The sequence below is a fragment of the Pelodiscus sinensis genome, chromosome 3 (genome assembly GCF_052426305.1).
Source record: "Pelodiscus sinensis isolate ZL-2025 chromosome 3, ASM5242630v1, whole genome shotgun sequence".
NCBI classification, from domain to species: Eukaryota; Metazoa; Chordata; order Testudines; family Trionychidae; genus Pelodiscus; species Pelodiscus sinensis.
In genome coordinates, this window is record NC_143054.1 from 7,342,008 (window position 1) to 7,356,878 (window position 14,871).

Consider the following 14,871-nt stretch of genomic DNA (forward strand, 5'->3'; position numbering starts at 1 on the left):
TTCCTAGTCCCAATTCAAAAAACCAACATGTTTGAAAGCATCTATAATCCCACAGCCAACCTGAACCCATCCTGCCTGGGCAAGTGTCTTTGGAGAAGCACTTACATGTGAGGTCGCTATATGGAGCTTTCTCAGTACACTGAGATGATTGCACAACAGGCTTGGTTCCTATTAATATTTTACAGGGAGGGGTTACGCAACTTCTGGAACAGAAATGGAAACAACCTAGGGCTATGTCTACACTGGCAGGTTCTTGCAGAAGAACCTGCAGAGCATCCACACTGCCCACCTGCTCTTGCCCAAGATGATTTACAGTATGGCATCAGAAGACAGGGCTTCTTGCACAAGAGCTATATTCTTTTCTAACAAGTGTAAGGTCTGTTGCACAAGAGCTCTTGTGCAAGAGGGCAGTGTGGACATGCAGCAGGTGTTTCTTGTGCAAGAGGGCATCCACACTGCCATGGATGCACTTGCACAAAAGCATATGGCTGTGTTCTTGCGCAAGGACACACCCGTGTAGACATAGCCTAGGAGAGCAGAAGTCCATCCATTGAATGTTAATTTGAGGTGGGTGGGCTTGACCATAACTGGCTGAGCCCCACTTACAAGTTAAATTTCAGAGAGGTATGTGTGTTGGTCTCTTTCTGCAAAATGAGCTCTGTGGCATTTTAAAGGCTAGCCACTGGCATGGAATAAGTGTTTGTGAGTTGCCATTCAAGTGCAAAAATCTGAAATTGGTGAGCTGGAATTTGTATGCTAATTTGACACCATCAGAATGGGTCTGAGTAGAGACTGGCATAGGAATTCTCACCTTATCCACACCAACCCTGATGTCACATACCCATCTCTGTATCCCTGCTCACTTCCCCCCCACCCCTTCATGCATCTGACAAAGCAAGTTGCAACTCATGAAATCTTATGCCATAACGTAATTGTTAGTCTTGAAGGTCCTCCCACACCTATTGGCTACATCTAGACTGGCATGATTTTCCGCAAATGCTTTTAATGGAAAAGCTTTTCCGTTAAAGCATCTGCGGAAAAGAGCATCTACATTGGCCATGGATGCAAAAGCATCCGTGCCAATCTAGACATGCTTTTGCGCAAAAAAGCCCTGATCGCCATTTTCGCAATCGAGGCTTTTTTGCACAAAACAAATCTGAGCTGCCTTCACTGGTCCTTTTGCACAAAAGGACTTTTGCCTGAACAGGAGCAGCATAGTATTTCCGCAAGAAGCACTGATTTCTTACATGAGATCGTCAGTGTTCTTGCGGAAATGCAAGCAGCCGGTGTAGACAGCTGGCAAGTTTTTCTGCAAAAGCAGCTGCTTTTGTGGAAAAACTTGCCAGTCTAGACACAGCCATTGTTTACACTTAGGGAGGTGGCTATACTTCCAAGTTGTGCAGTCTCTCCCCCACCTGTTGATTTAATCCCTCCTACTCCCATCCTCCAGCACTGAGGTGCAGCATGGCACTACATATGGGGAACAGCAACTAGCTTGCTATCCTGTCAGTCTGTGGTTAAGAAGAGTTTAAAATGTAGCAGATACTTAACTAGATTTGGGTTCAGCATAAAGCTGTAAGCTGTTTGTAATTATGGATATTAAGAGTCCAAGTGACCCATGCAGAAAATGGTTTTTAATTACACCTCATGCACTTGATACCATAAAAAACAAGGGCAGAAGCCTTGCTATTAGGCTCAAGCTGTGGGGTGCAGTCAGGACCATTTCCATCAGCTAAACATAGACAACCTTCTGTTATCATTGACTGAAGAGATGCTTACTTTCTGCTAGGGGTGTTTACTTTGGCATTCCCTATTTTCTCACAGTATGGAATAGGCTTCCCCTTCTTGTCTGGGCTGTTTAATCTTTTGAAAAGAATGCACTTCATACATGTTACATGGCTATTTTGAAAGAGGGTATTCTAACCTCTAGCTATTGTTTCAGTAATTAAGAGGGACTATGTACAGTGGTAGTCACATACCTAGCCCAAACATGCTTTTAGTCTCTAAACTTTCATTTGGAGTAGCCTGAGCATAAAAGTGTTCTGAAACCAGAAATTCTTGTTAATATGCACCATATTACATCAAAGTAGTAGATAAGTTAGGTTCAGAAGGAATTATGAACTGGCAACAGCTTTTGCTAAAATAGCGGAAGGCCCCTTTCATGTAGGTGATCTTATGTTTTATGACCAGAGTAAGGACAATGATGGTTGCATAGAAACCTTTTATTAAAATAAAGATACAGAGTCTGAGGTAACAAAAGCACACACAAATATAACAGCCTAGAGAACATGGAAAAAAGTATGACAAAAACAAATACATTTTAAATTTCTTAAAAGCAGGTTGAACAGTTTTGTAGCCTAAAGGTGGTTAACAGGGAAAAAAGTCAGCTTGTACTATTTTCTAAGAAATATCATGAGATCTACTTAACTTGAGTCTCACACCAGCAAGTAGTAAAATTGGGCAATATTTTATTGGCAGAAGAATAGGCCAAAGCATAAATAATGTCATTGTTTGGAGAAGGATCCTGTCATTAAAACAAACATCCCAGACTCATTCTCAGCTGCATGAGCCTGTCTAACTATCCCTCTGAGCAATGTTGAACCACCTGGAAAGGAACCAATTGTTATTCTAACTAATGTACTTGTCTGGGCAGCATGTAGAGAGGAGTGCAAACATTTGTTCTAACATCCAGGCCAGCAACTTCCACCAGCATGAAATTTGTTAGAAGATTGAAGGTTTTCCCTCTCCTCCCTCCCAAATGTTTTATAAAGGAGAGTTCTGGCTGGGAGTTCTTGCAGAAGCTGTGATTGGTGATATTGAATATTCATTTGTTATTTGATGGTTACAGCTAGAGCTCAGATACCATAGATACCAAGTCTACAAGAAGTGCAGCATTTTACAGTGGTAGGCATCACCAAGCCATGGGGGAATTCTCCACTTCTGTGCAGCCCTCTAGGGCTTCCCAAAAAAAAGTGAGTAGGTATCATGGATTATATTGTAGGGAAAGTTCTCCTAGAAGAATCTCAGGTGAGGGAATGCAGAACTTTACACTGCAGTCAGAGTTGTGTGCTAGAATGGAAGAGAGGATGGGATAGAGAAATGGATACAAATAGCTACTGCATCTACACGAGAGGGACAAGGTCCAGAGATCTAATTAAAAAAAAAAAAAAAGACAGGTCAAACAATTTTTTTGCTATTATTTCCAAGCACTGGTCTCTTCATATATAGTGCTATTGTGAAGTTTTCACATCAGTTACCAATCTAAAGAACAGTGCCATTTTGGGAGAAGGAAGCAGGTCTCTCCCTCCCAACATGCTTGTGTGTTGACGAGGTCTCTAGTACGGCATAGGTCTACACAGACTAGAAGAGGAAGATGGAATAGAGCCCCTGACTGTCAATTTTATGGGACAGGAATGAATTGCCCAAAGATACTGTAGCCCACCTCCAAACCAAAGTTAAAATAGAGCTTAGGATGAGAAGAGCAGTGGAGGGAAAACTAGGGCTAAGCTAGTTGGTTACCTTCCTGGAAGAAAGGCTTTTAGAAAGAGTAAGATATCAATCCCACTTCATACAGACACATTAACCATTTTCAGACAAATTGAAAGTTAGAGCATTCCTGTTTACCTGCAATTATTCCAGTTCAGTCCTTTTCATTTCAACACCACCATTCCTCCCCCCCCTCCCCCCCATCATCAGTGGTTTTGTGCCAGCCATTTTAACAGCAGGCAACTTTAGTCTAAACTACTTAAACTGATGATGCACATATTCTAACAATGTGGTATCCTACTCTTTGTGTTTAAGAATGCATTTCCATTCACCTAGGCAAGAATATTCACAAACTACTGTGATGAAAATACATTGTTTCTGGATAAACTAAACCAATTCCTTCAGAAACAGGAAGTTTTTAGTTACATGGTCAAGTACCATGGAATGAAGGAAATACATGAAAAGCTCTAAGCACTGCACAAGGCAATTCCACCTGCTGTACCAAGGACAGGTTATCCTGGAAGGAACACTTCTGAGCACAGCCACCAAGTTGATAAGACTGGCAGCCCCACTCACCAACATCACTTGTAGAATAGCAACGGAGGAAGGATCAGTCTGCAATATTCCATTAAAAATGGGTTACCTATATAGGCCTTGCATATTAAAATTACTATATAAATAAATAATGGTTCCTTTATATACAACCATGGGGCAAAGGGGAAGCAAGAAAGATTAATTCTACCCAGTTTCTCAGGGTAGAACCATTCATCCAAAGAGCATTCCAAGGTATTGGTCAGTATTCCTATGTGACAGCAACAATGAAACATAGGACCCATGGAAGAAGCCAGTCAGAATCAAAGACCTCACCACCACAACTTTCAGAAAGATTTTAATTAGACTAGCATTCTAAGGAACAAGGATTATTTCAGATGACATTTTAGCAAGGAGATTCAATTTCAGTTCCAGCCTAGACTAGCAGTAACTGAAAGCTTATCATCTAATGACCAGTTATTGGTTAAGACCTATGCCTAGGGTAGAACTTTCAACATAGCTTAGCCACCATTGCACTGGTTCAGAGGAACACTTATGAAGTGAGCTATCCTGTTGTCTCAGAGGACACTCCTGAAACAGGTGACAGACAGCCATATGCTGCTTTGTGGGGAAACTTGCACTGCCACTGCTGTACCTGCAATTCAGAGGGGACATCAGGCTCCAGATTTACTGTTAGAAACATTGACCACCATGGAAATGTCAGTATGACAGTCTTCTACAGCATCCTTTATGCAGAAATCCCACCAGTTTGTGTACAGCTTTAGTACCACCTCTCCAACCTGTCAGAGGTCTTGACACCAACATCACATCCATTAGCTTAAAAATGCAGTGTTAAGTGACAGTAAACAATCCAACACTGATCTGATAGCTAGCGTACTGCTGGGCACAACAGTGCTCAGCTTGCTTTTTTTCTCCCCCCCCCCCAAAAAGTTATGATTACCAATAATAACAGGCAACAGTGCTGCAGTACGAGAGTGTGCAGTATTTTTTTAGTAAGCAAGCTGGCATTTTCATTGCTGAGGAAAGGATGCAAGAAAGGCAACTGATAGTCTTTTAAAGTTTGGTATCAGTCTCTATTGCAGCTCATTTCTACCAATGTTTCTGCAGCCTACAATAGAGAACAGTCTTATAACTGACAAATAGAGGTAGCAATTAGAGAATTAGCCTAATTTGCAACAGAAAGAAGTGTTTTGGTCACCAACCTACTAAAAGCTTTCTGCAACATACAAGACATGACAAAGAATTCCTGAAATCTGTACTGTGCACACTTGAGCTTTTAACAAAGCTTGCTACTACTGGCTATTCTCCAAAACAAACTAAAATACTCTGAATGTCATGCAGGGATTAGGGCCAAGATTTCCAAATGTAAACACAAGTCAGACCTCATAAGCAGCATGGTTTTCATAGGGGCTCAGGAATCACACAGGGATGCCTTGTAGCATATTCTACGAGGCCTGTTTGGAAAGGCAGCTTCAGGCAGAATTCCACCTGTTTTTGTACAGCATCTTGCCTAGTACAACATAGCCCCTAACCGGATAGGTCTCTTGGCTCCAATGTAACAGTCACCTTTTTATTGCATAACCTAGTTTACATTTGTCTAACACACAAGAGAGTGCCAGAACGGCCTCTTGGGGTGTACCCACAACAGGAAAGTGTAGCAACACAGCAATATAATGGGTTTTTCCACACATTCTGGTGCTTAAGGCAAAATAGGTGAATTTAAGACTGGTTTCTTATCTCCAGTTCTATTACCTACAAAAGTGTGGCCCCCATGAGTGGTAACTGCTCAGCATACAATATACTGAACCCAAAATATTCCTCCTGTTGAGCAGCTAGCCTGACCATGAAGGGTGCAATCAAACTAAAAAGGGGGATAAACACCCCAATCTCAGGAATGAATTTAAGCTAATACAGTAAACATTGACAGTTAGGACTGCAAGTTTGAAGTGAGACTAGCCCAGTACAGACACCATCCTGATCACACCCTGCTGCTATGAGTACTGGCGCTTTTTCCCATAAGAGATTCTCCTTATTCGAATTTCTAGTTGGAAGGCATCCAGTCTTTCCTTTGGGTTAAACATTAACATGTCATGCAGAAGTCTGCAGAGATCAGCTGGCATGGACTTCTTGTTCTTCAGAGGAATCTGCAGTTCCATATTGGGATTCCCCAGCAGTGCCTCCCCAACAGGTATCAGCTCCTTGCCTTGACAGATGTAGGTTCCTGGGCATAGTTTGGAAAGAGGGAGAAGTCAGATTGGGGAGAAGGAGAATCCATGCCAGACATTCATCCAACAAACATCATGAGATTACTGGAGGATCAGCAGCATGGACTTCACTTCAGAGGCTAATGTCAGGATAAGTGTCACATACCAGCCCCAGAAGAAGTTTAATACTAAAATAGAAACTATCAAGTTTGTCACATTCCCATTTCTGTACAAGCATTCATCAAGCAGAAGGACGCAGGCAAAAAAAGCTTTTACATCTGGCCTGCACAGGTCACTGTCTAGTGGTTATAGGGATTGCATGCACAGAAAATAGCCTCCCTCCTTCCACATCCATTCTGATTTAATTAGCACCAATGTCAATCCCATCTCTGTAGCCTTCCCCCTCCCCAACTTTTTTTTCCCCCCTCTTCAGCATCTGAGAAAGCAAGTTGTAGCTCATGAAAGTTTATGATTTAATGCCCTAATAAATGTGCTAGTATTTAAATGCCACTGGACTCTTTATTGTTTGTTGAAACAGATTAACACAGCTACTTCTCAGAAAACTGTCATTTCACTCTGTTTCAGTTTAACCACGAGTAGACTGGACATTCTAGAAAAGAGGCAGGATTTGTTTGGTTCAGATGACACAGAAATAAGTTAACTGAATCACTGTTTGCTCAGTTATTTAAGTGAAACAACTGTTAATAAAAAGTGAGGGCATGTTCCATTTGCCATTATCCAGCTCAATACAGCTTCTCTGCTGCTGCATAAATTAACACAAATTCACTGGTTAAAATGAAATAGCTGAATTTCAAAGAGACCACACAGGAATCTCTGATCAGCCAAGCAGCTCTGCCATAGCAGCAAGCATGGAATAAAGCAGTGGTCCCCAACACGGTGCCCATGGGCGCCATGGCGCGTGCTTGGCCATTTCTACACATGGCACACGGGCAACGCCGTGCCCCTGGGCGCGGCGCATGCGAGTGGCCCCACCCCCAAGCAGCCCCAAGAGATTGGGGACCACTGGAATAATGTGACTGATCTGCATGCTGAGGTTAGCCAGGCAGGCCTCTATCTCTAGTTGGTGAATGGTTATTGAATAAGTTTTAACGAAGTCTGTTCATGCCTTCATCTGAGACCTAGACTATTTCTGGTTCTTTAGTCAAGAACTGAAGTGGCTTTTGCTTCTCTTCCAAAATGCCAGGAAGCAATCTCAGTTCTTAATTCCATTATGGTTGAAAGCTTAAAGCAGCCTTAGTGAATGCCTTTTAATTGAAATTATTAGATCATGTATTTTAGAAAAGAATGCATACAGTTGTATACTGGGCTTACTAGAGTAGGAGTTGAAATGCCTCCGATTAATATGTAGCACTTTAATAAACCATCTTGTTAGTCTTTAGATGATGAGCTTTCGTGGGCCAGACATCTGAGGAAGTGGGTCTGGCCCACGAAAGCTCATCATCTAATAAACCATCTTGTTAGTCTTTAAAGTGCTACATAGTCCTGTATTTTGTTTCAGCTACACCAGACTAACATGGCTACATTTCTGTCACTATTCTGATTAATATGTGGATATCAAAGACTGTCCTTGAATGTCACTTTGCCATGTGGCCCTTAAATATACCACCCACATCAGCAAGACAGTGAACCAACTGTAGATCAGCCCATCTCCAAGAAAAGATAGGTTTACTGCAGGGATAAGAAGTTAGAGTTTTAAAGTGGGGCAACAGGGAGAGAAACATTAAGCAGGAGAAATACTGTGCATGTTTTACCTCCATCAATGAACAACTCAGGTGCACCATCAATGCACGGTACCATCTGTTAAGCTTGCCCAACATTATACAAGTTGCCATTTAAAGATGTTATATTTAAATCGATCAACTAATCAACTGTTCAATAATGGTGCCTCAAAAACAGTCCTCCCGGCAGCCCTTGGCTTTTGAAATGTACAAGAGTCCCCCACTGGACATGCACCCCATGGCTCTTCCGCATTTGAAATATAGCAAGAGCTCTGCGGGCTCTTGCTACATTGCAGAGGCACCCTTATCAACTAATTGAATTGTTGATGCAAATCAATCAGCTAATCTAAATTTAACATCCTTACTAAAAATACTGCATCAATGGAATTTAACTGAGTTTCAGTATTTCCTTTTGAATGTGTTTGGGAGAGAGGGTTGTTTTGGAGGGGTTTGATTGAATGTTAAAGACCAACCATTGGGCTGTTCCCATTTCTGCTGAGCACCTGTTGATTTCCTAACCGCCTTTCCTCAATGGATGGCCAAGTCAGATGGCATATTTCATTCTCCTGGCCACACAAGTTTTTTGTAAGTGGAAAAGTAACGGCGATCACAAAAGTTTAACAAAGCTTTTCAAACAAAAGATGAGTTAAAATAATGTGCTTTATACAACATGTTGCTCTCAGGGCTTAAAGATAGGGGAGTCCTGCAAAGAAAGCAGGCTCAACATGAGGAAAGGGATAGGGATGTTGACAAGTAATTGGGAGCCAGCAGGAGCAGCCAGTCTGGAGCTGCTCCCCCACCAGCCCCCATTTAATCAGTTAATTGGTTAAGCTTAATGTTTAACCAGTTAACTAATTAAAGGGATTTTTCTCCCTACTAGGGAGGAAGAGGAAGGGGAAGAAGGCTTTACAAATTTCTAGCAATATTTGTAAAGGGGACATGGAGAAATGTTAATTATTCCAGAGGAAGCCACATCCAATACTGTCAAAGGGTGGTGATGTGACTATGCTTGGAAGAAGGATCCTCAGGTCTTATAAGATTGGTGGGGATTGAGCAGGAGAATGATCTATAAATTAGGGCTAGTTACTCTCACCAAGCAATTCCTTCTCAGAGTCTCCATCCCTGAAGGTAATCCTCTCTACCATAGCCCAGAAAATGATCCCGAGGGCAAAGATATCAGCTTTGGCAGTATAGCGACCTTCCCACACTTCTGGTGCCATGTAGAAATTTGACCCACAGGCTGAGGAGAAGCAATGCTGGTTCACATTCACCTTCGCCTGGCATATCTTACTCAAGCCAAAGTCTGCTACCTAAGACAAGAAGGGGAGAGATTAGGTTACCATTATTACCTGTAACATTCAAAAGGGGACAGAAAGGGAGAGGAGACAAGAGCCAGTAAGTTGTCATTGGTAGCCAAAGCAGAATCTAATGGTGTCAGTGAGTTTACATTTCAAATAATTCCGTGCAAGTTAATTTTATAAGTTGGATGTCATTTAGTGACGCTTAATTAGTCTCAGTTCCTCATGCCACCCCTGTTGCTTACCAGTCTTCATTTTGATCATAAAGATCCATGGCCAGAGCCCGTATAGAAGCAACACGTTTCTTGTCTCTTGCTTCAAACAGCAATTAATGCTAGAGACTACAATACTGAAAATGCTGGCAAATGTATAAAGACTCTATGGGTCCACCAATAAGGAAAGATGCTATATAAACCTTTGCAGACCTTATTTGCAATATCTTCATGCTTCCTTCCTATACCCCCCAAATCTAATTTGTTCCAGAAAGTAGGAACCATGGCAGGGTTAGCTGCAATCAGGCCAGAACGTATCAGAAATAGGGTTGTAAAAATGCAATTATTTGTATAATCATGTAACTGCCAGGGGGGAAGGGGAGGAGGAGCTGGTGCTCAAGGGGAGCTATCTGTAGCCCAGCACCCACTCAAGTTCCATTCCTTTCCTTCCCGCCTGCTGCCACTTCTGTATCAGACGCAGCAGCGCAGGGGGCAGGCAGCTCTGCAAGCACTGGCTTCTGCTCGCTTCCCCACCTCCTATGCAGCTCCATGGGAACCGGCATGCTCAGGGAGCTGGCTTCTGCCTGCCCCGTCCCCAGCAGCACGGGGGTGAGTTGGTTCTGCAAGAGCAGGTGCTCATGCCTCGCTTTGTGCACTGCTGCCTCTCTGGTAGGCAGCAAGAGCGGGATGGTGGCTCCAGTGGACCATAGGTAGTGGGTGGCAGGACAGGGGGGAGAAGATGTGCATGTAGGTAACAGGATTAATGGATGAGCCCAGGCCAGATGTGTCAACATGTTCACATCACTAATTGAAAGTGTCCCTCTCTGCCAGCAACTGTACACACTGCAATTTAGTGCAGCAACTCTCTAGCGAGAGATCAAGTATAGATATCCCTAACAGGTCAAGGGCTGAATGGTGTAATTGCATTGAAATCATGGGTACTGTGATTTCAGTGAGAAAATATTCCACCACTGATCTGAAATAGAGTATCTAGGTAGTGGTTTAAAACCAAATCAGTCCTGAATTGTGTGTCTTGGGGAAAAAGTCTTGTGCCTGAAAGTTGCTTAAAAAAATGCTCAGGATTCCCACAAGAATCCTAAAGGCAACTCTTGCCCTCACCCTCACCAAAATTTTCTTTTGAGACTCATACAAGTTACTTCCTCATGCTTTTCTAAAAGCACAAAGGGAAGGAAACTGAGTATTACGATGTTACCCAAATGACCAAACTCAGTGCAAGTAATGACTGGCATAACAGCTCACCCATATACTGAGTGACAGCAAGGATTACCCTCTTACCTTTACTACAGGACCTCCAGGGCTATGGGAAATAAGAATATTATCTGACTTCAGGTCTCTGTGGACAATCTGATTTCTGTGCAAGAAAGCAACAGCACTGCTCAGCTGCTGCATGAAGCTATTATTCAGCTGAGAGTCTGGAGTGCGAGACAGCAAAAAATCATTCATGTTTCCACCATCACAGAATTCCATCACAAACCAAAGAAAACAGGCAGACTTGGGATCCATGCATCTCCTCCCTTTCAGACAGGTCTCAATCAGCAGCAGATGATTGTCTGATTTTCTGTATTGGCAGCTGATTGTCTGAAAGACTTGGCCACTTTGCAAGATACACTCTTCTAATTGGATCACATTCTCATGTTGGCTCTGGACACTTTGCAGGGCCCAGAACTCTTGCAAAGCCAGTTCCACATTTTCAGGTACATTACACTGCATCCTTTTCACTGCCACTTTGTTTCTGGTGTGACTGACAACTGCCTCATAAACTACCCCATAGCTCCCTCGGCCCACTTCCCGTACAATGCTGTACTTGGCTTCTGTAGCCATCTCTTTTTATGGCCCAACGGACAACAGCCAAAAAAGATCTTTGAAGTCATAACACTCTTCGGACATTCACCTGCATCAAAATCCTGAAAGAATAAGACAAGAAAAGTTTGGTAAAAATCTTACAGATGACTCATCCCCAATGCTTCACATGCTTCTGATTGAAGCTTATTTTTATTTTACCGTACTACATCTTACGTGTTGCTTGGAGCATAGAAACCTGTTGCGTAGGAATTGGTAGCAACATTAGGATTTTAAGAATTTAAAGCTTTGTCCATGCTCAATTTAAGAATCACTGTTCAGCACAGTCCTGCTGCACAGTGTTACAACCACACTGCAAAATAGCATTGTACAGAACTAAACTGCTGCATCACTGAACACAATGAACAATGCTTTATTAAGAAAAAAGGTAACCTTCCCTGTACAGAATGCATCCCCCACATCAGTGGTGGTTTCTAGAAGAAGCTAGTTTGCCAACAATGGTTCATCACAAGGTGCTGAATTGACAGGAACAAGTTCAGCCCTATCCTACCCTGCAGAAGCACCGGCACCTACACCCTCCCCCCGACCCACCTGCAGTCCCAAAAATCTCACTGACAAGCCACATTCACCAAGTATTGTTACCCCAATACCAGCTCTTCCTCTCCCACACTGTCCTGAATCCAAACCCCAGGCCCTGAAGTCACTCCATCCCTCTTCACCCTCTAACTACCCCAGCCCCTCATTACCTTCCTGCAGTCCACCCCCACAATGGCACAGCCATCCCCACACTGCCTCCCCCAACCCCTGCCCATCCCTTCCATCACACCACCTGTGCCCTCCCTTGGCCTGGTCATCACCGCACCTTCTGGGCCCTCCCCAGCCCCCCATCACCACACCTGTGCTCTCCGAAAGAACCCTCCCCAGCCCTGCCATGGGCTGATCATAACCACACTCTGTGCCCCCTCTTCCCCACCCATTACCCCCTTTACCTCCCAGCCCCCTGCCTATCTGCCCCCCCAGCCTGTTTACCCCAAGCCTGCCTAGCCCCCTTTACCCCTCAGATCCTGCCCAGCCCCCCCCGCCTCCCAGCCCCCCTTTACCCCTCAGGCCCTGCCCTGCCCCCCCCCTCCCTAGCCCCCCTACCCCCAGATCCCCCCCCCCCCCGCCTCCCAGCCCCCCCCCCTCAGATCCTGCCCTGCCCCCCCCCTGCCTCCCAGCCCCCCTTTACCCCTCAGGCCCTGCCCTGCCCCCCCCGCCTCCCAGCCCCCCTTTACCCCTCAGGCCCTGCCCTGCCCCTCCCCCCGCCTCCCAGCCCCCCTTTACCCCCAGGCCCTGCCCTGCCCCTCCCCCTTTACCCCTCAGGCCCTGCCCTGCCCCTCCCCCGCCTCCCAGCCCCCCTTTACCCTCAGGCCCTGCCCTGCCTCCCAGTCCCCCCTTTACCCCTCAGGCCCTGCCCTGCCCCCCCCCGCCTCCCAGTCCCCCCTTTACCCCTCAGGCCCTGCCCTGCCCCTCCCCCCGCCTCCCAGCCCCCCTTTACCCCTCAGGCCCTGCCCCTCCCCCCGCCTCCCAGCCCCCCTTTACCTCTCAGGCCCTGCCCTGCCCCTCCCCCCGCCTCCCAGCCCCCCTTTACCCCTCAGGCCCTGCCCTGCCCCCCCCCCGCCTCCCAGCCCCCCTTTACCCCTCAGGCCCTGCCCTGCCCCTCCCCCCGCCTCCCAGCCCCCCTTTACCCCTCAGGCCCTGCCCTGCCCCCCCCCGCCTCCCAGCCCCCCTTTACCCCTCAGGCCCTGCCCCCCCCCCCCGCCTCCCAGCCCCCCTTACCCCTCAGGCCCTGCCCCCCCCCCCGCCTCCCAGCCCCCTTACCCCTCAGGCCCTGCCCTGCCCCCCCCCCGCCTCCCAGCCCCCCTTTACCCCTCAGGCCCTGCCCCCCCCCGCCTCCCAGCCCCCTTACCCCTCAGGCCCTGCCCTGCCCCCCCCCCGCCTCCCAGCCCCCCTTTACCCCTCAGGCCCTGCCCCCCCCGCCTCCCAGCCCCCCTTTACCCCTCAGGCCCTGCCCTGCCCCCCCCCCGCCTCCCAGCCCCCCTTTACCCCTCAGGCCCTGCCCCCCCCGCCTCCCAGCCCCCCTTTACCCCTCAGGCCCTGCCCCCCCCGCCTCCCAGCCCCCCTTTACCCCTCAGGCCCTGCCCTGCCCCCCCCGCCTCCCAGCCCCCCTTTACCCCTCAGGCCCTGCCCCCCCCGCCTCCCAGCCCCCCTTTACCCCTCAGGCCCTGCCCCCCCCGCCTCCCAGCCCCCCTTTACCCCTCAGGCCCTGCCCCCCCCCCGCCTCCCAGTCCCCCCTTTACCTCTCAGGCCCTGCCCCCCCCCCCCCCCGCCTCCCAGCCCCCCTTTACCCCTCAGGCCCTGCCCTGCCCCGCCCCTCCCCCCGCCTCCCAGCCCCCCTTTACCCCTCAGGCCCTGCCCCCCCCCGCCTCCCAGCCCCCCTTTACCCCTCAGGCCCTGCCCCCCCCCGCCTCCCAGCCCCCCTTTACCCCTCAGGCCCTGCCCCCCCGCCCCCCCCCCGCCTCCCAGCCCCCCTTTACCCCTCAGGCCCTGCCCCCCCCCGCCTCCCAGCCCCCCTTTACCCCTCAGGCCCTGCCCCCCCCCCGCCTCCCAGCCCCCCTTGCCCTGCCCCCCCCCTCCTCCCAGCCCCCCTTTACCCCTCAGGCCCTGCCCCCACTTTACCTCCCAGCCCCCTGCCCCCCCAGCTTGTCTAGCCCCCCCCCATTCCCTCCCAGCCCTTTATCCTTCAGGCCCCCGTTTACCCCGGGCCCCGCCCTTTTGCCCCCCAGGCCCATCACCGCAGCTCCCCCCTCAACCCCGCTCGCGCCCCTCAGCCCGGGGGAGACCCTGCGCTGCCGTTGGTGTCTTACCCGTCCGGCCCCCGCCGTACTTCGCGCCACGGCCGCGCGACACAGCCTATTAGCCAGCGCCAGCCAATCAGCGAGGAGGGGGGCGGAGCCGCGGCGGCTCACCCGCCAACACTTGCTCTCTCAAGCGCGGCTCCCCGCCTCCGCCGTAGAATGCCGCGCATGCGCTCTGGAGACCGCTAGGGCCTCGTGGTGAGGAGTGAGTAGAAAGGAGACTCCAACGCCCAGCATCCCTTGCGCACAAAGCGGCCCGGACTGCTCATACATAGGACCCATGCATGCTGGGAATCCTAGGTTCAACGAACCACGGGGGCCTGCTAGGGTCAATGGAACGCATGGCATGCTGGGGCCTGTAGTCTCTGTAGACCACCACCCATTTTCTCTTTGTAGTTGGGGCACTGGTGGGCTGGAAGCTGCCCAACCCCCATCTGCTCCCAAGGGCTCACCCACTGGACACCCTCACACTGGGACCTGCCTCTCCCCCCTGCCACTGCATGAACTAGGTCTCTCTCCCTAACCAGGGTACACCCCATGAGACAGGACCTGCCCGCCAGACAGGCCCCCCCTACACACACCAGGCCACCGTGTACCTGGGAACCACCTCAACGCCTCTTCTGCCTCTCCCCCATCGCTCCCTCTTCCCATCCACCCACAAC

The 14,871-nt window shown here is 48.5% G+C and overlaps 1 protein-coding gene across 2 annotated transcripts; it reads right to left on the reverse strand.

Moving 5' to 3' along the window:
• Positions 1–4,956: 4,956 nt before the first annotated feature.
• On the reverse strand, positions 4,957–14,365 carry LOC102457094 (serine/threonine-protein kinase PDIK1L-like). Of its 2 annotated transcripts, none has more exons than XM_075923285.2 (4): positions 14,219–14,365; positions 10,788–11,416; positions 9,075–9,291; positions 4,957–6,259 (listed from the first exon to the last, which is right to left on the reverse strand). In XM_075923285.2, exons 2-4 carry the CDS (start codon positions 11,331–11,333, stop codon positions 6,030–6,032), a joined length of 993 nt encoding a protein of 330 aa, XP_075779400.1. In that variant the 5' UTR covers positions 11,334–11,416; positions 14,219–14,365; the 3' UTR covers positions 4,957–6,029. The 2 variants fall into 2 exon arrangements, with proteins under 2 accessions (XP_075779400.1, XP_006116779.1); XM_006116717.5 differs by lacking the exon at positions 14,219–14,365 and adding an exon at positions 11,529–12,176.
• Between the last annotated feature and the right edge of the window lie 506 nt (positions 14,366–14,871).